This window comes from Drosophila ficusphila, unplaced genomic scaffold (genome assembly GCF_018152265.1).
Source record: "Drosophila ficusphila isolate 14025-0441.05 unplaced genomic scaffold, ASM1815226v1 contig_412, whole genome shotgun sequence".
Taxonomy (NCBI): Eukaryota; Metazoa; Arthropoda; class Insecta; order Diptera; family Drosophilidae; genus Drosophila; species Drosophila ficusphila.
Window position 1 is genome coordinate 4,985,343 of NW_025064326.1, and position 24,721 is coordinate 5,010,063.

General features: G+C 43.2%; 3 protein-coding genes across 4 annotated transcripts in view; 1 reads left to right on the forward strand and 2 right to left on the reverse strand.

The window, feature by feature from the left end:
- Positions 1-14,573, reverse strand: part of LOC108089953 (igLON family member 5) — a 68,862-nt gene extending 54,289 nt beyond the window's left edge. Inside the window, exon 1 of the mRNA XM_017188444.2 lies at positions 14,160-14,573. Within this exon, the coding sequence (XP_017043933.1) occupies positions 14,160-14,202 (43 nt within the window). The 5' untranslated portion in view covers positions 14,203-14,573. The remainder of the gene's footprint in view (positions 1-14,159) is intronic.
- A 900-nt stretch (positions 14,574-15,473) lies between these two features.
- On the forward strand, positions 15,474-17,322 carry LOC108089946 (U2 small nuclear ribonucleoprotein auxiliary factor 35 kDa subunit-related protein 2). Of its 2 annotated transcripts, XM_017188436.2 has the most exons (5): positions 15,474-15,554; positions 15,612-16,430; positions 16,571-16,674; positions 16,800-16,956; positions 17,019-17,322. In XM_017188436.2, the coding sequence occupies exons 1-5, from the start codon at positions 15,541-15,543 to the stop codon at positions 17,302-17,304; spliced, it is 1,380 nt and encodes a 459-aa protein (XP_017043925.2). In that variant the 5' UTR covers positions 15,474-15,540; the 3' UTR covers positions 17,305-17,322. The 2 variants fall into 2 exon arrangements, with proteins under 2 accessions (XP_017043925.2, XP_017043926.2); XM_017188437.2 differs by lacking the exon at positions 17,019-17,322 and having other exon boundaries at positions 16,571-16,702; positions 16,830-16,894.
- Positions 17,323-17,329: 7 nt separating this feature from the next.
- Positions 17,330-22,936, reverse strand: LOC108089947. The gene is made up of 3 exons (XM_017188438.2): positions 22,824-22,936; positions 20,811-20,943; positions 17,330-18,333 (listed from the first exon to the last, which is right to left on the reverse strand). The coding sequence occupies exons 2-3, from the start codon at positions 20,941-20,943 to the stop codon at positions 17,771-17,773; spliced, it is 696 nt and encodes a 231-aa protein (XP_017043927.1). The 5' UTR covers positions 22,824-22,936; the 3' UTR covers positions 17,330-17,770.
- Between the last annotated feature and the right edge of the window lie 1,785 nt (positions 22,937-24,721).

Genomic DNA, 24,721 nt, shown 5'->3' on the forward strand with positions numbered 1-24,721 from the left:
CATAAAACATTCGCAATTGCGTGGCTCGTGCTCCGGATGGAGAGCGAGTTAAGGCTTATTTATATTCACTTCAGACACACCCCCCCTCCCATCCGCCCCCTTCACTGCCACGCCCCTTGAGGGCGTAATCCAATAATGCAGCACATAGACAGCAGCTACAAATTAGCCAGCTTTCGCCGGGCTTACATATCAAGTGCCGTCGGCCATCATAACCGCAGCTGATTAAGACCGAGGAAGTGGGCGCCAAGTGGGGGCTTATGGAAATCGCAAACTTGATTAAGAAGCCCGCTCATAACCGGCTCTGTGTTGGCCGTGTCAGTGTCAGCTCTGTATAAATAAATCAGGCATATTGCCGCCCTCGGCGTACACAACGTCATTATTCTGCTGCATCGCTCATTTCGAAGGCACATTGCCCCGTTTTATTGACGTCGAGGGACTCCAGCAATTGACCAACAGTGATGACAGTTGTGTTTTGAATTAGGGAAGTTTAAAGTGCGAAAACTAGCAATTTAATATATAAGAAGTTTAATATTAAAAACTAACAACTATTTAGCAACAATAATTAAAATACAAATATGATTATCTCTTCTTTTTTAAATGCTGTAAATAAAACAAAAATATTACGAGTATTAGCTTAACAATAATTTCAACTTTTACTCAATTTTACCTTATTTTACTTACCTTAAATTAACAAACGCGACTATTAAAGTTTACCGCAGCTGTCAGAAATCAACTGACTCCCCATTTATAAACCATTGCACTTTCGTTTGCATGTTAACATCATGTAAACTGGCAGTTCTGCGGAAGACAACCGCTTAGCTGTTCCACCACATCCCCTAACCCCTGACCCCGTAACCCCGTGACCTCCTAACTCCGGGTTTCCAGGACTCTAGGACGTGATGGTGCCGATTGCTGACGCGTTGATTGCTTCGAAGGCAAATGCGATGGCAGGCAACTAATTAAAAAGTTATACCAGAGCTCGCACACGCCTTTAACTTTGGCCAAAGTAATTAAAGTTCGCGCAGCGCGAAAGCCAAATGTGAGCTGCATGTGTTTCTGGCAGTCGACTCAACGCAACTCAACTTTTACATTTACATTTCACACCTGCCCGTGTAAATTCGCCGCAAAAACCCGACCGCGCAAAAAAAGTTAACACACAAAGTTAAGAAAAGCGCTTAACGGAGAAAAAAGAAGGTAAGGTTTTTTCAGGAGTCTAAGCGGCATCAACAACAAAGAAGGGGAAAAAATTGGTTAATTATGATACATAATTAAAGTGTTAAGAGAATAAATAAGTATCTGTAATGCAGAATTTAATGATGGTAAATAAAGGTTTTGTTAGTAAGCAACTAATCTGCTTTTAAAGAGCTTACACATTAAAAAAAATTAACAAAGGTAAATATAAATACACCTAAAAACTCAGAAGCCTTAACAAAAGGTAACTAAATATAAGAGCCGCAAATGAACAAATCCCCTTAATAATTCGAAATATTGTTTGCGGTAGTCGTGCATAATAGAGTGTGAATTCGATACGGCAGCAAATAATCTCACATAAGATAGCTCGCCAACATATTAGAGCTGGTTCTGCTGTGTAGTAATTAAACCTATAATTAGGAACCAAGGTTGTGTATAATTGCATGATAATATTCAATCATTTGGAAGCTCAGCAATGTCCACCCGAGGCCTTTAAACAGCGCAAAATTTCAAACATGACAAATGGTTTAGCATTATTAATGAAGACGCTTTCCACCCAAGGGGATTTTCCAGTTGAACTTAATTAATTTTGAGCAGGCGAATAAGAGGATTAACAGCTTAAATCGGGAAAACCATAAAAGATAATAAGGAAAGTTAGCATATACCTCTTTCTCAATCATTTTCACATTAATTTGATATTCCCCGGCATGTTTACTCATTTCAAAGTATGCAATGTATACAAGTATCAATTCCTTTGTATTAACGTCTTTGTTTGGCAATTAATTTGGCTTGCCATTGTCCGTCTAGACAACTTTGAGCCATCGTGTCGCTCAATTTGCGGTGCAGTGAACTCTGGCGGGCCACTTTGGCCAGTAATTACTGTAATCAGGCATGGTAATGGCATTAACCAGGACTTTGACATCTCACCGCCGCAGGGAAGCGGCCAAGTTGGCCAGAGGCAGCTCATTAGCCGCTGGCTGAAAGTCGCACCGATAACTTGCCGAAACATCAAAGCGATCCGCTGTGGAGCTCGCAAAAGGCTTATAATTGGGCCGAGATTACGGCCATTATGTTGACCAAAGTTAGAGGGTCCGGGCTTTTATCCTTTTTACATTCAAGTTTTTAATTGGCTGCTGGAGTTAGTATTTATATGACCCAAAAAGTGATTTGTACATTTTAAACAAACTAAAAGCCAACCCTTTAAATAATAAAATTTTTCTTTATCATTGTTAGCTGATGTGAAGTAAATATTTTGTTTCTTGTGCTTATAAAAAATAAATGTGGAAATATAAGAAACTGCAAACTTTTTCCCCTTTTACAATGGCTTACTCAAAAATATTTAATTTATTTTCCGCGCCGTCTGAAAAGTGAAGCTGCAAGCAGCTTAAAACTTGTTCCTCCGTTTTTTGTGCGACTCGAAAAGGAAGGAAAATTGTGGCTGCCTTCGATGCAATAATTTCTCTGAGTGGTGGCACACACACACACACTTACACTTACTCGGAATCGAGCTCTCCACGGAATTGGTTGAGCGCGACAGGAAGCTGCGACGGTCCACGCTGCGTATGATTAACAATTTAAGCGTGTGCATATTTCACAGCGGGCACACGCATCCGCGCAAAGTGAAAATTGCATGCATAGACAATGGAGAAGAAGGATGAATGTATTTGGGGGATTCTTTAAAGCGGATGAGGGGGAAATGCTTTAAGTACCCAGTACACAGCAGCACCCTTTCCATTCCGCAAGATTGCTTCTTTTTGAGTGGCAAAGTACCAACTGCGTCACTGTTGCAGCAGCAGCAGCAGGTTTACAAAGCACCGGGCATTAAGCAGGCGACATCTGCATGCCGGACTCTCCTCCGCAGAACACAAAAAAGCCGGGGAGCTGGTGTCCAGATTGGAAGGACTCCGCCCGACGTTGTCCGGCGAGCGATTTTAAGTGAGTTGTCGCCCTCTGGCCGGGGAAACAATGCACGTCGCCTTAGCAAAGGACCCGCACCGATTGTTCCTCGAGCGGGAAGAATTTGCAGGACCCGACACACACACTGGCTGCCTAATAGCCATTGTCCTTCTGCTGCAACAAGCACTTCAATCACCAGCCCATCGATGGGTTTAGCCCCCTATCCGAAAACTCAAAAGGATACGCCTGCCTGTCGACTGTTCGACACATTAAACACATTTGCTGTCCTGCGGAGGGTCGCTTATTGATTGAACAATCCTCCAAATGTCCTCTGCCTCTGGCTACAGCAGCATCCTCTCGACAAACGGAAAGGACTTGGCCAGGAATTTGCAAAGAGAAAACAATTTTTGGAAGCTTGCAAGCCTTGCCAACAAGGTGCAAAAGATTAAATTTCCGAAAATTTAATGGAGATGAAAGACTACAAACGGCGCAGTTCGATCCTGTCGCCATGACAAACTGAGCATTAACTAACCAACCAGCACAGCTGGCATTCAATTACTTAAATTAATCGCCAGAAATATTACACTGAAATCGTTTTGAAGTGTGTTGATTTATCAAAATTGGTAGAGTAATGGGGTTTTTATCGAAAACTTGGAAGAATTATTATTATTATTATATATGAAAAGGGGCCAAAAAATCGAGCTTCATGAAACGAAAAACTCTTAATGCAGTTTGCTTTGGAGTTCGATTACAAACGTTTAGAGGTATGCCACTTTGGAATCGGATTAAAATTGGCATTGCATGGGTTCTAAAAGACCAGACGACTGGTAACCTTCCAAAGACATATATTCTATTTAGGTACCCTCCTTGATTCTCAGTGTAGTAAGTCACCAGACACCCTCTTGAGCTCTCGACTCTGCCGCACCGGCTAACAGCTGACCTTCCGCAGGCGGGGAATCCATTAACAGATCACGTCCATCTTCTCGAGCACCTCGAGAGGATTTCGGGGAGCACTGGGAATCCACATTAAGTAGCCAGTTCATTAGACGACCTAAGAGCACACACGCGGCCAACACACTTTGCATAATGGGCAAGATTAAGTGAGGCGTGGGAGATGGCAGTGCATTAGAGATTCAGACATAATGCCACTAATTGCATATCTTGATGATTCATGTTTGATTCAGAAGGCGTCCGCCTGAAGTTTGATTGATTTTCCGGAGCCAGAACAGAAGCTGAAACTGAAGCCTCTCTAAGACATGCTGCACCGACTCATTGCGAAGTCACGATGCAAACCGAGCCAACTTGGACTTTGGTAGCCACCCAGAGGACAACAAATGGACAGAGGAACCGAGCTCCTGGCTCGCTCGAGCTCAAAGCTCCATCACAGAAGCAAGGCGAAGCAACAGCAGAGCAAAAGTAATTTTATTATCAAATCCAACTTTAACAACTGCAACAAACCTTGGCCCCTCGGCTCCACTGGAGCAGCACCTCCCTTTCATTTCCGCCGGTTAGCTGGGCCAACTTGTTATTTGGCTTGTAAGTTACAAAGTCTTGTTCGTGTCCTCGGGGTAATAAAACAAAACTTTGTGTTGAAAATGAAAATGTACAACGCACAAGCGAACAAATGGACAAAACGAACAAACGAGTGCAATGCCAAGGCAAAAACCAGTTCCTTCCCATTCGTCCAGTTGGCCATTCTTGGCCATTCTGTGAGTGCAAATGACAGGCGGAGCAAAGGATTAGAGCGAAATGTAAATTTCATTTGCCGGCTCCTCTTTTTCTGCAACTCTCCTGGCCTGTTTGCAGTTGTCTAATTACGAGCCTTGCCATAATACGAAAGCCAGAAGCTCTTACCATTTCTAGCCGTCAACTAACACGATGAGCAAACAGGAATCACTGGAGGATTTTATGGTAATTCTGGCATAAAACTTCATTGATAAGCTGAGATTCGTTGGATAATGCAATGGAAATAAGCTATTTAGCAGTTGAGCAATTAAATGGAAGCAGGAAATAAATTTTTTCTTTTTATGGGTTAACGCTTAACATTTTGCAGAAATAATTTTACTTTTATTTACTTTTTTTTACTGCTGTGCTAATGTGTTAGTATAAAAATTAATCTCTTATCCGCTTTCTTCTCAACACATTCCGCTCGTGGATTAGCAGAGAACTGACAGTCTGCACCCGGCGATGATTCATAACATGTCTTCCTGCGTGGAGGACGTAACTTATGACCAACCCAGACCCACTAATATCCTCCCGGCGAGGCTCCCAGCTCCCCGCTCCCCGCTCCTCGAACGTGGCTGTGTGGACTTGGCCAGATAAGCGCCTTGCCATTTGCCGAGCTACCTGCTCTTATCTGCCAGGCCATTTACAAAGGACTCCCGCTTGCCACTTTCTTTGCCTGGAACTCCGCAGACCCGGCTGAAGCGTTTCCCCATTTTCACAGCTTATTGTTATTCAACAGCCAAAAGTTTTTTCTGCTCCTCGCAAAAGTCATAAGAAGTTTGAAAGGTTTTTTCCCCAACTCGTTTTGGGCTGCTGCGTAGCGTAACTCACTTGAGCTCTTCCGCTGGGACGCCTCAATAGTTTTATGAGCTCGGAGTGGGCGGCTCCTTTGGATCCTTTGGCTCCTTGGAGTGTTGGGCTGTCGGGCGGAGCTAAATGCATTTTTAAATTGCAGCGAAATTGATCTTTAGTGGTGCGAGCCGAAGAACTGGCGACGTGTAGCCATCAAAAACCGCTTTGCTCTATGGAGCTGCTATTAAGGCAAGGACCCGCCAAGTGGCATATAAATCGAGTGCATCTGAAGTTGCTGCTGGGTGACAGGCTTCACTGTGGCTGTAAGCCTTCAAAACAAAAACCCTTTCAATGAATTTCAATTACTTTTCCAAGTATTTGAGATATGCACGCCCTTTTACACTTTAAATGAAACCAGCTTCCGCTTACGAGATTCGTGAAATGTGAATTAGATAAAGCAGGAACATAATGGAAACATTATTTATGCACAGAATTTCCATGTTTCTTATAACCAGCTTAGCGTACTGCTTCCTGGCTTCCTTGACTGCTCGACTGCCTTATCCGCCATCCATTTGGCTCATTTCCGTTGCTCATACGCCGTGTTGGCAGAAGTTGGCAACAATAAGTCATAATGATGGCGCAACCGCAAAAAGAGCGTGGCGGCAGGGAGTCCTGTAATTGCAGCACGCACTCCTTTCAACTTCGATGCATTTGTCATGGCATTTATTAACTGTTCACGTGCAACTAACAAATGATACTTCCCCCGCTTCTCCCTCGCTCCTCTCGTTGTTTCGCAAAGGAATTAAGCGGGCATTCAGCATTTCCTCCGTGACAGCATCTTTCTGACAAATTGAATTTGGCCAGGACGTGCTGTTGTTTCATGGCATGGCCATGCTCCATTTGCGCTGCATCGATGCTGCCCACCACCACCAGTCAGTTTTCGCTGGCCAAGCTGCAATCTCCTGTTTGCAACCTGCCACCGTTCTCCCCATGAAACTTTTCAATTACATTAGGTCCTCGAGTCGATGAAGGAGTTCTCAGCCCTTCGCTGGCTCTTCAGCTTCGCTTTCGTGCAGCTACATGCTCGCCCAGGCGTCCGCTGACAAGTCATTAGGGTTGACAAATTGCCGGAGTGGGCGTGGCCAAGAGCCGGTTGCCAAAGTTCGGGGACCACATTTAATTAGACTAAACTTCGCTCTCCACTCGCCGGCTAATGCAATTCATTAAATATTTAATGCCCGGCCAACAACTTTGTTGGCAGCAAACAACTGCAATGCCGGTTATGAAGTTCAGTTCCTCCCCCCTCCCAAAAGGGTTATCCTTCGAACTGAAGTCCTTCGCGACCAACTTGGCCACACACTTAATGCCACTGTTTATGCCTTTGTTTCGCCCAAGGTGCAACACATAATATTTCGTGCCATCCTAACGAGATTGTGCCTTTTATCCATAATTTAGGCTCAGTTTTCACTGGCTTTCGCACACGGGCCATTATCCCCACCATTATACGCACTGTGGGTGATCCTCTTTGCCAATGGCTCCCTAATTGGACGGACACCATATGTTTGGGGAGCTTAACTTTTCTTATTTATTATTTAGGCAATTTGCACTCGGTGCTTTTGCTGTTTGCTGGGGTTAACTTATGCAGGGCGATCATTAGAGAAAACAACATTAATTTGGAATTTGCCCGTTGTATGTGGAAATTTCCCCTTTGAAATTTCATTGTTTATTTTACTGTTTGGAAGTTATAAGGTAAAACATTAAATTGTAACGAAATTTGATTCATACATTCATTAAAAGTTTTGTGAGCCTGTTGTTCAGATTGTTGGCAAAGAATAATTCTTTGTTTCGAATTCAAATTGTGTAGGAGTTTTCCCGCAAATAAATCTGAAGTATTTACTCAACTTCGGTTGCGTGTACATCAATTCTCAGTTAAAAATTGCCAAGAGCCAACTTCTTACGGGTCTGTCATTACAGAACTCCGCCGGACAGTCACAGATGGGAACGGCTGGCTCAGGCGGCTCGTGTTTACTGATTGATAGACTTCAGCTCGATAAATTCAATTGTCAGTGGTGCGGATGGTGTGGCGGCTTTTCCCGCCGTGCAACCAACACTCCCAGGGGGCGGTAGATTTATAGGCCATATAGGCTGTCTTCTGTCTTCTGGCAACAGAGGCCCACTGACCGCTTTTCGATGGACGGACGCACTGGCTGCGGAACAAATTGGCGGGCTTCCTGGCTTTCCCAGCTCGTTACACAAAGCGCACATATGACAGGCAATTTGTGTTTATTGCGTGGCCATAAAGACCTGTCATATGGCCGAGTACCACTTCGGTTGGGGAAAAAACAGTGGCGAAATCCCTTTGGCCTTCGTTAAAGACGCCATCAGAGAACCCACCAGCCGAAACACAGTCTTCAGCTCAGACACTCATAAGCCACAAATGCGCCACACGATTCGGTGTGTCATTAAAGCTACATAACGTTATCCTCCACAAAGGATAATACCCTTTTTGGATGGGGTGGATTTGAACTATGTACTTTTAGCTCTTGCAATACTTATTTTTAAGTAAATATGGAATCAAACAGTTAAATTATTACATAATAAAGTATTAATATACTTCAAAATAAACATAATTATGTGTTTTTATTTTTTTTATGAATTGAATTAACTTTTTCTTCAACAACAATTTTTTAAGTCATTTTATTAAATCTCGTATAATTTGTAAATACAATTAAAATAACAAAAGCAGGGTATATTTTCACCTTAACCCCCAAACCTCTGCCTTCAGTTGATTAATATGCAATTTCTTGATGGTAGAATCGCCATTAACGCACACATGCAAAGAAACCGCTAGCACACACACACACGAGTCCGTGGAACTTTTACCGTTTTACTGTTTTGTTTTTTTCCTGGTCGGTCGGTTGGCGAGGCTCGAAGTCGGGCGTTTTGGCTTTGTTTGTGGAGCGGAAAAAAACACAGCGGTAAAAACAAAGGGATAATTTAAACTCTGTCATAAACTAGGTTAGCATCAGTGGCACACAGACACAGAGAGCCACCCACTCCACCACCCCCTAAGCCACCCACTCTCACACACACGCACACACACACACACTTGTCTGGCAGACTTTCGCTATAATAACTGTCGGTCGGTTTGGAGTTTTTCTTCATCAGCTTCTGTTGCTGTTTCTCCTCTTTTGCACTTTATTTCCTTGGTTGGATCTGCTTTTTTCCTTTTTCATTTTTTCATTTTTGCCTTGTTGTCAGACAATACGCGCATTTATTTCATTCACTTTTTTCCGGTGGGCCGGGGTCGGTATATATACATATATAGGATGTGGGCGTGCCTCGACCGGGTCATGCGGCATTATGTGGTGCATTTTTTATGAGTCGCTCTGCCTTTTATCACATATGCATACACATAAGTACAGCCTCAGCGCTTTTTGTATTCATGGCGAATCGTGAATCGCAGCCGCCAACAAAAATTGGCCGCAGAGTTTAAAACGCCTTTTTTCCCGCCGTCGGCGGAAAATGCAAAGTGGAAACTGCCGCTGAAACAGTTTGGAAAATATACCTACGTACACATATTGTACCCAAAAAAGGTATTTGCTTTGGCCTCTTTGGCAATTTAATTTAATCAAACTGCGACGTTGGAAATCCCTGAACAAACTCAATACTTTTTCCATTAGCATAAAGAGCTATTTGATTTCGCCATAACGAATTGTATTGCTTTTCGATGACCGCAATGAATTCATATTTAGATATATTGACAGAGTGATCATTTTGCAGCAATTTGTTTACCGTTTTTTTCACAAGTATTTTGTTTGAAAACCTCCACGGTAAATAAATTCATGCGAAAGCAATTGCCACAAAAAAGCCGAAAAAAATGATAAACCAATGTCGGACAGAGAGCCATAAAACAGCGATTAAATTCCGGATTCCCCGGCGAATGGATGCGTGGAGTGCCCTTGTATTCGCCCATCCTGTTTATTTATTTGCACTGATTGAAAACACACGCAAATCGATTATTATTAACGATTTTTTGCCAATACTTTTTGCGGCGATTGTGTTTGGGCAATTCATTTCAATGGGGCCATGCATAAACATCAATTAAATGCTCCTGTAAATTGGCATGTGCTTTATGGTAGGTAAGGGCCCATATCTTTTTAACATTTAATTAAATTATATCATTCTACACCCGCCCACAAATGCACAATGGCATTTTTTTGCAGCTCGACGAGAGCCGGAGTTTGACTAAATGCCTTTCGTATCATTTCTATTGTTTAATTCTGCCTGCGGGGGTCAGAGGTTAATTGATGGTAAATTGAAACATCATCGTGTCCCCCGCCTTGTGGTCGCTTGCTGCGAAGGGGACAAAGAAGCACAAAGGCTGAAAAGCTGAACGGCATTTAATTAATGAGCAATTGATTAAATCATAAACAAAGCAGGCAGCCACCATGGTGCTCCATCCAAATTGAACGCCCGACAAATGTAACACATTTATTTTTGTGTCGCTCTGCGACAAGTGCAATGATTTCTGAACATTTGACTCGGCGCGTTGTAATTGCCACAGCAATTTGTTGGAATGTCAAAGTGCTTCATGCTCTCGGTGTGATGCACTCGAATTTGTCAGCCCCAGCATTCCAGTGCCAGTGCTAAATAATGAATGCCTGCACAAATTGCAGCGGTTACTCTGGTGTTTTGAGTGCTATTTTAATAACTACGCACCGAATTGATTTTCTAAAAGGTGGATGACTGGGTAAGCTCTTATCTCTCGGTTCTGCTTTTTACGAGTTCAAAAATAAACAATGACTTCGGTCAAATGTCCGAACCACTTGACATTTATTGGTTTTGCCACTTAAATTTAAGCAAAGTACGACAGAAAAGAATGATTTCTAGGAAATAAAGTAATTAAGCAATAACGGTTTGAGTTTCAAACAATATTTCATATGCTCTCATAGGTTACAAAAAAAATTAGATACTAGAAAGAATTTACTTCATACTCCACAACAGCATGTATTTTTATGGAATTTCCCGTTGTATTTCTGCAACGGATTTTCCAATTCACATCGCAAATAACTTCAATTACCACCCGAAAACATTTCGAGCAATCGCAGACTTTTTATCGGATCCAACACATTTCGGGTGTTAACAAATTGAGTTCCCCAGGGCAAACTGGCGTGGCCATTGTAATTATTCACGCCGCGATTCGGCACATGACAAAAAAAAATGAATAAAATGAACGGAAAAAAAGGATGGTGTCAGTGGCACACTAAAATGCAGAGCTCGACATCACCTGACAGGCACTCTACGTGGAGTGCTTGTCGGATTTTAAAAATAATAACAAAACGAATACTTATGGCGAACGGAAAGTGACACAAAAAGGAAGACGGCCAAAATCATGCATGCAAAATGAAGGCGAAAAAGCAAAATGAGGACATGACATGGCACTGGGGGTGGAGTTTTCTGGGTTTTGGGGGGTGGATAGCTGCGAAGGATGACAGGACACTTTTGCAAGTGTCAGTTAAATGAAACGCCCGATCCACACAACAATGGCCAGTTCCCGCTGGGCTTCCCGAAAAACTTAAATGGTGTCAAGGCTGATGAGTTTGTATCTCGGCGCTACCTTCTCTCACACACGAAAAACTTCGGCAGAAGTCAAAGTTCGGACGCCCGGCAAAAGTTGAACGAATTCAATGGACGACAGTAAGTTGAGAACAAGTGGGTTGAGAGCGTTTTGTGGCTGCCGATGATGGAGGAGTGCACTGCGAGATTATGCGGTGAAGTTTTGATAAATAAAAATCAAATATATCAATCGTTGAATAAAAATGAAAAAGATGATTACATCTTATTGTATAACAAACGAATTTCAAAAAACAATTTATATATAAAATATGTTTAATGCTTGTTTTGGTTTTTTAGTTTTCTAAGAAAAGAATAATAGATAAGTAAATTTTTTTCTGTGCAGCGCTTTTGCCCCCAAACTTCATCTCTTCATCACCCTTTTCACGACCCGTTGACAGCGCAAATATGCAAAGTCAAGTGGCAATTTATCATGCTCTGCAGCGAGTCCGCCCTCCGGCAACGCGAGAGTTAAAGGTGGCCGCATGGGGCATTCTGGGGTTAAGTGGCAAGCCAAATTGAATCGCCAGCGCCGAACCATGCGTGTATCTACGCCTACAACGGACACCCTGCGGAAATAAACCCTTTTTCCCAGTGCAATTTCACATTAAATTAGCAGATATTTCCGTGCAGATTTTTGGTATATAATTATTTTCAAATTTTATAATATTTTATTCCTTTCCTGCCTATATAGTTTTACAAAGAGAAAATAGAATAAATACACGGCATTTTACATGACAAACCGACATTAGATAATTGTTGTGAATTGCCTCACTTACTTTCTAGTGCTCGCTGTTTGTTGTTAGTACATTTTGCATTTAAATCGATGCGGCGCTGACCTTTCCCTCAATTAAAAGTGCACACCCACCCGCAGAGGCCGGCGCACAGTGGCGGCCAACAGTAATGGGACGCCATTTCAGCCGGTGCGTTGCTGGCGACACTTCACCTCATTAGCGGCAGCCGCTTGGATAATTAACGATTGCCTCCGCTGCAGGCTTCATATTGATTTTAATTTGTGGACCTCACTGGGTAAATATGATAGTTTCGCGACGGAGGGAGACGAGGCAAAGCCGAGCACTTCGCACTTGGCAAAGTAATTAACCAGCCCGATTTGGATTTGTCACCCCCAAAGCAAGTTGGTCAAATCGAGGCAGTTGGTCAGTGGACAATCCGAAATGAGAAATGCGAAATTCAATCCAGCAACCCCATCTGCATCTGCATTCCCGGACGAGAGGAAGTGGGCGACAACCGCAGAGAAGCAACTCGACCCTATCCACCTTCCCCCGAGTGTGTCTCCGGAAGTTCTTCCTGCTGCTGACAAGCCTCAAGAGATCCGACCAAAGACACTCGTCCCCGTCAGTGAGTGACCGCAGCAACAGAAACAGCAGCCAGAACTGAAAGCAGGGAACGGGGAACGGGGAGCTGGGAGCATGGGAAATGGATCCCATGAACGGGAGGACAGTGGTGGCGAAAGGCGGAGTAATATGCGTAATTAAACAAAACCGCAAGTGGGGCACAGCAACAGAAATAAACGGAGTCGGCCGCCATGGATCCAGTTGCCGGGATAAAAGCAACAGCAATTGCAGCAGAAATACTGAAAAAAAGGACAGAGTGGAAGGACTCGATGTGGCGAAGATTGTATGCACTTCCTTCCATGGTTTTAATAAAAAAAATTCAGTAAATAATTATTCATTTGTGAAAAAGAGTTAGAAATCTAAGCATACTAAAAATAAATACCATTTCTTCGATTTATAGAATATTTTCTAAATAATATAATTTTATGGTTTAATTTCAGTTGATAAGTTTAAGGCTTTAAGATATATTTATACATTCATGATTTTTATTGTTTGTACACACTGCCCCATAAGAAAGGACAAAGCTGGTTGTTACCCTTCGGCGAGGGCTGTCAGCAGGCTTAAATTAAATATTTGCAAGGACCCAGGCGAAGTGGAGAGAAGTCGGAGGAAGCGGAAGAGTGGCTGGGCTGAAATCAAAGAAAGCCAAGGAGCAGCAGAGCCAAAAACGCAGCGCCACATAAATGCGGAGCATGCAGATTGAAGTGTCGGCCGGAGACGAGGACTGGAGGACCATGGCAAATGGTCCCGAGGAAAGTCGAAGCCATGTGACAGTCCATGGAAACGCCATTCGAGTTGGAGAGCGACTTAACACCCCCTTCGACGGCTTTTAGGCAGTGGAAATTGATCGGAAGACTAAGAGCAAACATCGTTGACTGACATCGACTGACGACTGGGATGTCGAGAAGCAGAGTTGCACAAAGGGGCTTTCGTATCTGCGAGATACTTATAAGACAAAAATGTGCAACAATGTGCCGCCATCGATTTTCTATTAGCCACGAGACACTTGAGCCACAAAACTAAATACCGTGAGCAAATATTGATAAACACGTAACGGCATGAAGACGAAGACAAAGAAGAGCCGTAACAACCATATTATGAATGAAACTGAAGCTCGTAACTATCCGCCAGCCAAGAACACAATAAACACTGTCCATGAGACCGAAAATAAAACGCAGAACGTAACTCGGAAGAGGGCCACCGACCCACCGAACCACCCACCCACCAACCCACAGTTGCCCCAACCAATGTCACACTCAAAACAAAAATGGGGTCATCACACTTCCTTAAACAATTGTCAGAACTCAAAGAAGTTCAGATCTACTTCAAAGGCAGTTAATAATTAAAAGGAAATACACAGGAACAATACCATTTTATAATATGTATATTTCTCTTTATATTGGAAAATCCTTAAAAAACACTTTAAAAATAAACCTAAGAAAGTCAGTCCCAGTTTTGTTATTGTATTATCATTATCATTCAATAGAAGAGCATCAGGTTATCAACATTTTCCTATCTTAAGTACATCATTATATATAGAGAAATATAAAATTTAATAATTTTTTTCTGTGCGGAATCACTCACCTGTTAGGGCTGCAAAATTCAGCATAAATCCAATTAGTCGCATTGTGAAGAGCACAGCGAATATCAAATTCGAATATTACTATCAAAATGTGTGTGCTGAAATTCCTGTGACCTGATTACACGTTCAAAGTGCCAGTGGCGCGAATTATTTCATTTATCTAATATAAAATTGTGCCGCGAGAATTGCACTTCAATTGTTTTGGCTTAGTTTAGCAGTTTCGAGTATTTCTATTAAGCACGGCGATCCGGCGGCGGAGCCGGAGTCCACAATCCGGATTCCAGACTCGGATCCGAGCGCAAAAAGAGAGCTCACGAGACGCGCTTAACCGGAGAGAGCGAGACGGCGAGCAAGAGAAAGCCAGGAGAAAGGCTTTTCTCTGGGCACACGAAGTGTTTGTGAACCAACGCGCACGAATTTTGCTTCATCACTGAGTTTGATTTTTTTTCGCATCTTCGGCAGTTGCAACATTCTCGGCCGGACACAATGTTGCAGCAACACAGCTCGAAATTGAGGGGCAAGGTAGAATGAGTACAAGATTGTCTTGTCGGTCCGTCAGTCCGTTAAGTGCTAGATCGTCCATAAAATTTTTTAATTCGAACATACATTCTTATTTTTCTGAGGCACTAGTTAAACGAGAGAGAAAAGATTTTAGCCCGAAAAGTATTTGGGCTTAAAGTGCCTTTAATAACATAATAATAATAATAATAATATTTATTAAACTTTTCTAACTTAAAGTTTTGAAATTTTTTCAACCACTGCAACATTTTCCACCAGGCAATGTTGCAGCAACAAAGCCCAGCTCGAAATTGAGGGGAAGTGTTTTTGGTAAAAGCTCGTGATGAAAGAACTTACCACACAATTTTAACAGTTAACCAAGTTTGATTGTTTATCCCATAATTTGCCGAAACTTGGTGCTATAAAGAATACTGTTATCTAAAGACCTATTTTGTTTTTAGAGCAGTAAAGCTTTAAGTTGCCAGTTCATACTATAAACATTGAACTATAAGGAGAAAGTATCATCCTTTATAGCGCAACATAGGCGAATTTAATTGCGAATTTATTGGTTAATTAAAAGGCCTTTTCGAAATTCAAAAATTATACATATTCAAAACCAGTTCATGGTACGTCCGCAAAATGTTTAAGCTACTTTTTTTATACCGATTCCAACGTCTATTTTTAAAAAAATAATGTTCCAAACTAATCACACTAAGTATTGCATTACGTTACGAAACGACTACTACGTAGCTCATACGTATCGATTCAAGCTAAATATCGATTAAAATGAGGCTCTTAAAAATAGCCAGATATGGCGGGAAAAATGCGCAAGTGGCAGTCCCAATATCAAAACATTGCAGCAATCCAATGTTTTGATTTGTAAAAATGCCGGGAAAAAGGTAACTACTGAATTTTTTACTTGCAAGACGGTTTAGTTAATGACAATTAATGCACAGAACTAGAAGAAAGTTGACCAAGAAGCTGCAGAGAAAGCGGCGACGTCAGAAACAAGCGAAGGAACGCGACAAACTAGAAGAGGAGGCGGAAAACCAAAGACTTTTGCAGCCGGAGTACCAGAAATGGCTCTTGGAACAGCAAAAAATGGAGGGTTTTCAGCGCCTGGCTGACGAACGGGAGCACCAGGCTGCGGAGGAGTCATGGCTGAGACGCGAGGCCATTGCTCAGATGCAATTTCAAGTGGACGAGGCGAAAAAACGCAAGGATCGGGAGGAAGTGGAGCGATTACAGCGAGAACAGGAAGAAATGAAGGCCCAACGGGAGGAGATGCAAAGAAAGCAGCGCGAGGAGGAACTCCTTAGATCAGCAAAGGCTGCCGCCGAGTTTGATGCCATGATGCAGAGCATGAACGAGTACTTAAACAACCCACGAATAGAGAAGCCCCCAAAGCACCTGCTCCGCGAAGTGGAAACACATCCGGAGGAGCGACAATGCGAGTTCTACAGCCGCACAAACTTCTGTCGATATGGTCACTCCTGCACCTTCAACCACCGACGACCCATGCTGGCCAGGATCCTCCTCATCCGGCACTTCTTCAGCCACTCCATGCTGCAGGATCGACAGCCGCACAAGGAATACGCTTCGGCGGAGGAACACTTGGAGCTAACCGAGCAAGATCTCCGCAGTGACTACGACGAGTTCTTCCATGATGCCGTCGACGAGCTGGAGAAGTTTGGTACCATAGTTAATTTCCGAACTGTGCGCAACACGTTGGAACATCTCAGGGGACACGTCTTTGTGGAGTACACCAACGAACGGTTTGTCTAGGACTCCAATTGCATTTATGTTCAAACAAGAAAAGGAAGAACCCTTATGCCTTTATAATTAATACAAATGAACATGCATATGCATTTACATATTTAAAGTGTATTAATTAATGGATCTCTCTCCTTTATAGATCCGCCCTGCGTGCCTTTACCAATCTTCAGGGACGGTACTACGCCTCCAAGCGCCTGAGCGTGGAGTTCTCCAATCTAAAAACCTGGCGCGGCGCAGTCTGCGGTACGTGAACTGCATGCCAAGAAGAGCCGTATCCTTTGACAATCCAAATCTACCTCTGTTGCCGCAACGCACGTTTACTTTATTATAATCCCATTTTCTTTATCACAATCTGTGGCTATTTAAAGGTTTGTCCTTAACACGAAAATGTCCCAAAGGTAACAGCTGCGGCTATCTGCACTTGTTTCGCAATCCGAGGAACCTGTTCAACACGGAACTCGAGCACACAACAACTCCCAAAAGTGATCGAAAATCGAGTAAAACTCCCACAGCCAAGACGCCAAGGTAACACAATGGTTTAACCTTTTGAAGTCCAAGGTATTTAATTCAATTTATCCTTTCTTCAGTTGGGATGGCCAGAATGAGCAGACAAGCAGGAACTGGCGGTGGTCTGAAAGCCCTGAAGTGGAGCTGGAGAACTCCAAGGCCCTTGGGAACACCACCAACAACTCGAGCAGAAGAAAGGATCTCAAGGACTCACATCATTCCAGGTCGAAAGGAGATAGAGCTTTTACCAGATCGAATCGTTATAAAGGCTCTAAAAGAGATCGCAGCTCCTCAGAATCATCATATGACGATTGTAGATCAAACCGATATAATAGTTCTAGAAGTCACCAAAAGCATCATCATTAAGAAAACCAAAAGACTCAACAAAATGTTGTTTTTTATGGAAAAATTTTATTCAATCTCTTTGTGGGCAAAAGGTGAGTGTCTCAAAGAAAAATACTAAAGAGATTCCGAACTTCTTGCTGGGATGAAAGTTAGAGGATACAGAGATACACTCGCAATTTAAGATTGCCTATAAATATTTCAAGTGCGGTCTGAAAACGACTCAATTGATTACAACGGAATGGAATTCTACGCGTAAAATTGGCAGTTTCGGAACGATAAGGGGAAAAGTGATAAGGGTAAGGAAGAGAGGGCGGGTGATGACAGTAAGTATTTATAGGTGGTAAGATTGGGAATTGTAAATTCTAAAGTCTATTTGTCTTGCTTTCTTCCGTTTTCGTCGTACACATACAAACAAAAATTATACAAAAACTCGTTTTAAGGAATATTATAATAAGTAGCTTTAAAATTAGGCAAAGAGAGACCCGCCTTATAGACGGATGCCGGGATTCGTGGCCGCCACGTAGCGGAGCAGCTCCTCGTTGTCCTCGCAGATGACGGGCTTCTCGTGGTAGCAGGCAACGTCGTGCCAGGCGATGCCGTCGTTGTACACGTTGTTCAGCACGGAGAGGCACTGCTCCTTGGTCTGGTTGATGTCGTACTCGGCGTTGTCCGGCTGCGGGCGCTTCTTGTGTCCGGTCTGCGACCAGGGGTTGTAGCCCCAGCCCTGAGGAATGCGGTTGGTGGCCTGGATCTTCTCGCGGGTTGCGGACCAGAACCATCCATAGACGGTCTTGGGCTCCAGATCCGGGCGGTTCTCACAGCCGGCAAAGTCACAGATGCGACCGGCCGTCCAGATGTACGGCACATCGTTCTGCTGGATCACGCGGAAGATCAGGTTGTTCTTCTCCTGGGTCTCCAGGGCGACCAGGTCCATGCAGTACTCGCGGCACAGGTTGCGGCCGTCCAGCCAGTCGACCTTCTTGTTGGCCAGGGCGGGCACGTGGGTGGTTAGGAACATGTTTTTGCCGCGGTAGGAGAACTCCTTGGGGCCTGTGGGTCAAAAAAAAACAGAGGGAAAGAGGATGAGATTCTGGAGATTGCATTTAAAAAAGTTGCATTGTGAATGGAAGGTCTTTGGTTTTTCAATTTTAAAATAACCGATAGTGTTATTAATTTAAATTAAATATACAGGCTTAATCTTATATGTACATATCTTAGTTCACATTTCAAAAAAATGATCCGATTCTTATAACCTTAATCAGTTAATTATTTATAAAATCTGGTTTCCCTCATGTGATTTCCCTGAACCCTGCACAATTTCTAACGACAAATAATTACAATCATTTTAAATGGATGTACACTTCCCAATGGGTTTCTCTCAGTGTGGGTGTGGCCCAACCAACCGGTTCTCCGCGCGGTTGCAACCTCATCTTCATCTTCATCTTCAGCTTCATCTTCGACTTCAACTGGAGACCCAGTGCAATGTCTTGGAGCCTGCCCCACGATGGGCGCTCAAAGTAATACAAAGATCGCAGGCAAACAAAACGGAAAGCAAGTAGCGCCAAAAGTAAAAACATATATATCTATATGCACACCTATATAGCTATATAGTTGCCCCGGGCCTTACACAACTTCCCCGGTGGCGGCGGCGGGTTACGCAATCTTGGCAATTTATGCAGCATGCTTCTTTTTGCGCCTGCTGCCGCTTTCCTTTTGTCTTGGGTGTCAAAAGGTTTTCTGTTTATTTATTTGTAGTTTTCCTTTTTTTTTTTCTTTTTCATTTATTTGTTTCTTTTTATTCGGGTGGCTCGTCCGCCGGGGAGGCGAACAATGGGAGCCCCCGCCTAACAGCTCCATCCTCGAACTTGTTTCGCCTGAGCGCGCTGCCAGCTTCCATTTGATTAGCCGCTGCCTCTTTGGGAGTCTTCGCAGTGTGCGATATGTCCGCCCCCGGGCACGCCCTAAAAGCCAAGAGCAACAACGAAAACCCGCTTGTTGCCACAGCTGGCACGCGTCATTAGCCGCGCTTTAAGCCACTTTTGCAAGCGGCCCCCCCCTCTTCCACCGAACCAAATGCTTCGCGTCAAATCGGCTTAAGTCCAACATAATGGCCTTATTTGCCATTGTTTGCACGTTATTATTTATTTTGCTACCAGCCTGGCGAACTGGCAGCCGCCGCTTGCAATTTCCTCACATTTCTGGCCCCTTTTTGTGCGCGGGTCAAGGCGATAATATGGCTAAGATGAATCTCTGTGGCTTGTGTATTTTACTAACCCCAATAGCTTGCATAATCATCCCAACAGCCTGCATTCCCCGTTTGAGTTTCGCGATTGGCATCTCTCGAAGCTAGTGCCTTAGAAAAACCACACCCGGGAGAGTTGTCTACAAAAGGTAATTAAGTCTGAATAGTTAATCAGGTGATTTAACTATTGGGCGACCCAAATACAAAAAAAAGTGACGCTTGAATAACTGGAAATTTCTGAGAGATGAAAGATCTAAATCTCTCGCAACGGCACCGGCTCAAAAAACAAAAAAAAAAACACAAAAAAAAAAATAGTAATAAAAAACAAAAACTGGATATGCAACTCTCGGTGACGCCCCAAAATATTAAGTTGCATGTTTAACGGCTCGGCTTAAAGTCTCTGTGTGTGTGAGTGTGTGTGTGTGTTAGCCGTAAGTCTGCTGGTGTGCTAGTGTGTGTTAGGGTTTGTCTAATTAGCAATAACTGCAAAGTGTTCATTAGTGTACCGGATATGCAGCGATGATGCTATTGTTCAGGCGCTTCACCCGTTTTGGCCCGAACTCTGAGCCCTGTTGCAATGTTCGCAATCTCACGCGATGACTTGCATCGCCAATCATCGCTAGAATAAATGAGAAAAACCCGCTTCAGCCGAACTGTTTGCCTGTCAAGAGTTAATGCTTGAGCTTAGCGGATATAACAACTTTTTTTATGACTTTTTTGATTATTTGGTAGCGAAAATAAAGATCTATTTTTGGTATGGAAAATCTCTGGCTATGTTTACTATTTATTTTATCTTCTCTAATGAATAACTTGAACTGTATGTGTTATAAAAAATATTTATTTATTTATTTATTATTATATATATATAAAAATAAATTTATGCATTTAATTTAATCAATTTAGCTTCTCTAATGAATAACTTAACTGTATATGTTATAAAAACTATTTTTAAAAATGAATATACATATCCATTATCTTTGATCATGCGCACCCTCTGTTTATTTTCAATACTTCCTATCTAGTAATTGGAATTTGTTTACGAAAAAGGCGGGCAAAGAAAGCGACTTGAAACCATAAACCTCTTTGAAGCGACCTTCAGCACAAAGCCCTCGCCATTGTGGTTACACCCACACGTCGCATTGCCAAACGAATTCAAGTGCAAACTTGGCAGCCAAAGCAGCGCTTTAATATTCTCGCCACATTTTTCACTTTTACTTTTCGCCATTGGGGATGGGTATATATATAGTACCTACAAGTAGTTGGGGAATTCATGAGAAGTACTTACGGCTGGCGCACTTGGCGGGCACGGGCAGTGAGAGGAAGCGACCCGGCTTGGTCGCTGTGGTGGTGGTGGTTCTGGCCGCATGGCTGCAGGCCATCACCACGCAGAAAGTCGCTAACGCCAGCGTCACTTTCATCTGCGGGCCAAATATGAAAAGAAACAAAAAGACAGTATCGTTAGTAAAGCTAAATGCCGTTCAATGTGCGATTTGGCAAGTCACAGGTACAGGTACAGGTTGAGATACAGATATGCAAATTGTTAACACGTTGTCATTAACATAAATTTGTACACGATTATCGCGGCGATAAAGATGCCGCGCCCTTTTGTTCGCCACCTCGGGGCCCCATTGCGTATACGCAATTTCGTATAAATTTACCGAAGATGTAAGCTGGTCGCTGTCGAGATCGAGATCGAGATCGTTTTGGATCGGATCGTCTCGGATCGGTGCGGTTTTTATGTCAAGGATGCGCAACCGGTTGCCCCCGGCGGCCACTGACACAGTGCCACAGTGACTACCAAACGCCAAGCCAACGACCACCGACCATCGACGATCGACGACACTTGAGACTTTATTATTTTCATTTTCATTTTTATTGTGGCGCAGCGCGGCAACGTGATCAGCATTCAGCATCCACACGAGCATCAGCATCAACATTCAGCAGCAACTTCGGCGTCAGCACATCACATTATTCATAAATAAAATTGTATTTAGCATCTGCCGCAGCCGACGGCGGCCAACAACATGTTGATTACACAAGCAGCGGGCCTGACCTTAACTGGTTTTATTGACTTTTTATCGCCCGCCTTTCAGACGGCTGCGTGTCTTCGTCTTCGGCTAGAACCTTCCACGTCGCCAGGCATTTGCATTGCAGTCCGCTTTTTAAGCCAAAGCCGTTTCTTCCTCCTTGCGATGGCAATGCAACTCGACCGGGAGATTAGTGTCCGCTTAGCTGGAAACTGTGGCATACTGTGGCATATTAATTGGATTCGATCCGCACAGCGATTGCGTGTCCATGCCGTTAAGCTTTAGCGCCAGTATCTGTTTGATCGCCTGCTGTCCGCTGATTTGGCAACTATAAATCATTAACGAACCGCCGCTTATCAGCGGTCAGCGCCTAATTTGGTAACAATGCATTATGAAAAGTGGACTTCGGCTTTTGATATTGATTTCATTTTCGTCAGCGACATTTCCAAAGTGAAGACCGCATTGGGAAACATAAGTGTATGTGTGTTTGGTTTTTGTTTGTCCATTTGTTGCGTTTTGTAAGTTGTCCATCAGCGCTTTGTCCATTTCTTGTTGCCAGCATGTTAATCAATCAGCCGACGACGAGCTGATGAGGCATTTAATTATACACCTACGGAGAGCTCAGTGCCCTTTGATGCCGACGGCCAAATTACTGGCCAAGTGGGCTCAGTGCATTATCGACTGTTTCTCTTTTGGGGTTTTTCTTTTTGAGCGGTTATGGGTGATGAAAAAATTCATGTGCAGCATTGCGCAAACTCTATTATGTGGGAATATTTTTTAGAAATAATTCAAGCTTTACTCTTACGATGGGGATATTTTTGGTCTTTCTTATGGAAATGAACAGAACAAAAGACTCAAGCAACGAACTGTTACTAGGGGGAACCTTCGAACGAAAGACTTAAGCTGCGAACTTTTTCCAAGTGGGCTTTTAAACGAAAGACTTAGGCAACGAACTCGTTTTCTAGAGACCCTCCGTCAGCTTAAGTTCTTTTCGATACAGGTCTTGCAAGTTCTGATCGGGGTTTTTTTGTTACCGGGGATTTTATACTTTCATTTGGATTATTCAGATCGGATTTATAAGGTTTCCATATATCCTTGAACGGCTCACAGCACTCGGTTATTTTTTGTACAATTTACGGTTGTTTATTGACACACTATGGCTTTGCACTTGGGGTAGTCCTTCGATTGTCCGTATATAGTATATAGCATATATTGCATATATTGCACACTGTATATATCCTTGGACGCGACTGCTCTGCTCTGCTGCTTACCTTTGCTTGCTATTTGGAATCACACTGCACAGCACGGTTTCTAAACTGTAGTCGCCGAATTGCCCAAGCAGACAACCAGACGAGACCAGACGCAAACGAAAACAAAAGTCAATTGGCAGCAGCAAACTGTTTTATAGTCGAAGCCGCGCTGTCTGCTTACCAACAACATATCGTGCAGCTTTGAAAAGCTGCGACTGCGACGCCGACGTCAGCGTCGACGCCGACCGCAACTTCTGCTGCAGCGAAGCTTTAACAGCGACTTCCATAAAAAAAACAACGAAAAGTGAAGAAAAAACAACAAGATGACGAGCTGCTGCTCAGAACATCTTTAGACAACGACAACTTTTGTCTATAAATATTTATGTTCTTTTTTCAACAACCTTTTTTTCCAGTCCAGTCCAGTCGCCTTATTTATTTAGTTTTTATTTAAAGCAACTTCTCAACCCATTGTTCGGGCTAAAACTGTAGTTTGATAATTTTTATAGCCGCAGATCCATTAAGTAGTTGTTGTTCGAGTGCCAGGCACTAGAAACTCGAGCTCTGTGTTATTTCGAAATCGAAATGTATTTATGCAAACACTCTTCGATCGCCGCGCTGGCATCCATCTCCCCATCGCCATCGCCAGCTTCATATATCAATTTTTGATGAAGTGTTTGTCTTCTGCTTTGGGCCTTGATCTTGAAAAGCCTTTCGAAATGCCATTTAAGCGCTGATGACTTGGCTTCCGCGCTCTGCCCCACGCACGCGTTCGAAAAAATAAAACTAACCAAAAAAAAAAGAAGAGTAAAAAACCCAAAAGCAGTTCGATGGGTTTCTTCGTCTTCATCTGCCATTTACAAGCTGCTGTTTCTGTTTCGGTTTCTGTTTTTAATTGCCATGTGAATGAACTGGCGGCGATCGGGGGAAAGGATCTGATGCCCATCACTCCCCCGCTTCCCCCAAAAAATAAATAATAAAAAATACAACACGAGTGCTTGGCGGTGCCAGCCGGATCTGAGTTTGTTCTGAAAGAGTTTTATGTTTGCTTTTTATTTTCGCTCATAAATATGCAAATCGATCTCTTGATTATGTAATTTATTTAGTGCGAGTGTACGAGTGAATCCCCGCACCTTTCCCCCGCTGATATAAAATCTGTCGCAATGCGTCACTCGAAAGCAAGGGGGCAAGTTCAAGTGGCAAATCCTGTTTAATTGTCATCATCAACTTGACATTTTGACTGGATTTGAACCCGTGACTCTTGAATAGCGCAAATGTTTAACCCGCTTTTGACTCGTTTTTTTCTTACGTTTCTTTGTCACATTTTCTGTTGCCTGCTAATTGACCATGAAGATGCTTTTTGGACGCGTTTGTTTGGGTGGCACTTTTGTTTGCCATTTAGTGCTGTGTTTAATAGCGAACTAATTTTGAAAGCGGATTTCAATGCGGCGATGGCGCTCACAAAAGGCGTGGCCCAGCTCCAATTCCCCCATGGGTCTTCCCCCCTCTTCACCCCCTTCACCCCTTCGGTTGCCCCCCTCTCTTGCATATTTTAATTAGCCCTATTAATAGAGAGCCGCAGTCACTTGCCTTGGGGCGCCATGTGCAAAAGGTTTGGACCCGAAGAGCCGTGAATTGTGTTGGGCCAACAGATTAACACTAGCATCAAATTAATTACATATTTAGCTGGCGAGTGTTAAGTTCATATTGCAAAAAAAATAAGAAACACCCAATACAAAAAAATACCCGTGTGATTGGGAAACTTTCAGCTGCCGAAATGCCCGAAGGTTGGAGTTGTGGATCAAGGATGTGATATTAAAAATCTTTAAGGAAGTGCAGAGGCCTTTTCACAGAATTTCCGGAGATCACGCGGAGATCAAAGTGGTCTCTAAAACAGGTACAACATTGAGTCACATGATCTC

What these genes read in the sequence shown, in the direction of transcription:
- LOC108089946 (XM_017188436.2), top strand. An exon ending in GTGGAGTACACCAACGAACG is followed by an intron (nt 16,431 to 16,570) that starts GTTTGTCTAGGA and finishes TCTCCTTTATAG; the next exon opens with ATCCGCCCTGCGTGCCTTTA. An exon ending in CTGGCGCGGCGCAGTCTGCG is followed by an intron (nt 16,675 to 16,799) that starts GTACGTGAACTG and finishes GGCTATTTAAAG; the next exon opens with GTTTGTCCTTAACACGAAAA.
- LOC108089947 (XM_017188438.2), bottom strand. Translation starts at nt 20,943, where the DNA reads ATGAAAGTGACGCTGGCGTTAGCGACTTTCTGCGTGGTGATGGCCTGC. An exon ending in GCCCGCCAAGTGCGCCAGCC is followed by an intron (nt 18,334 to 20,810) that starts GTAAGTACTTCT and finishes TTTGACCCACAG; the next exon opens with GCCCCAAGGAGTTCTCCTAC.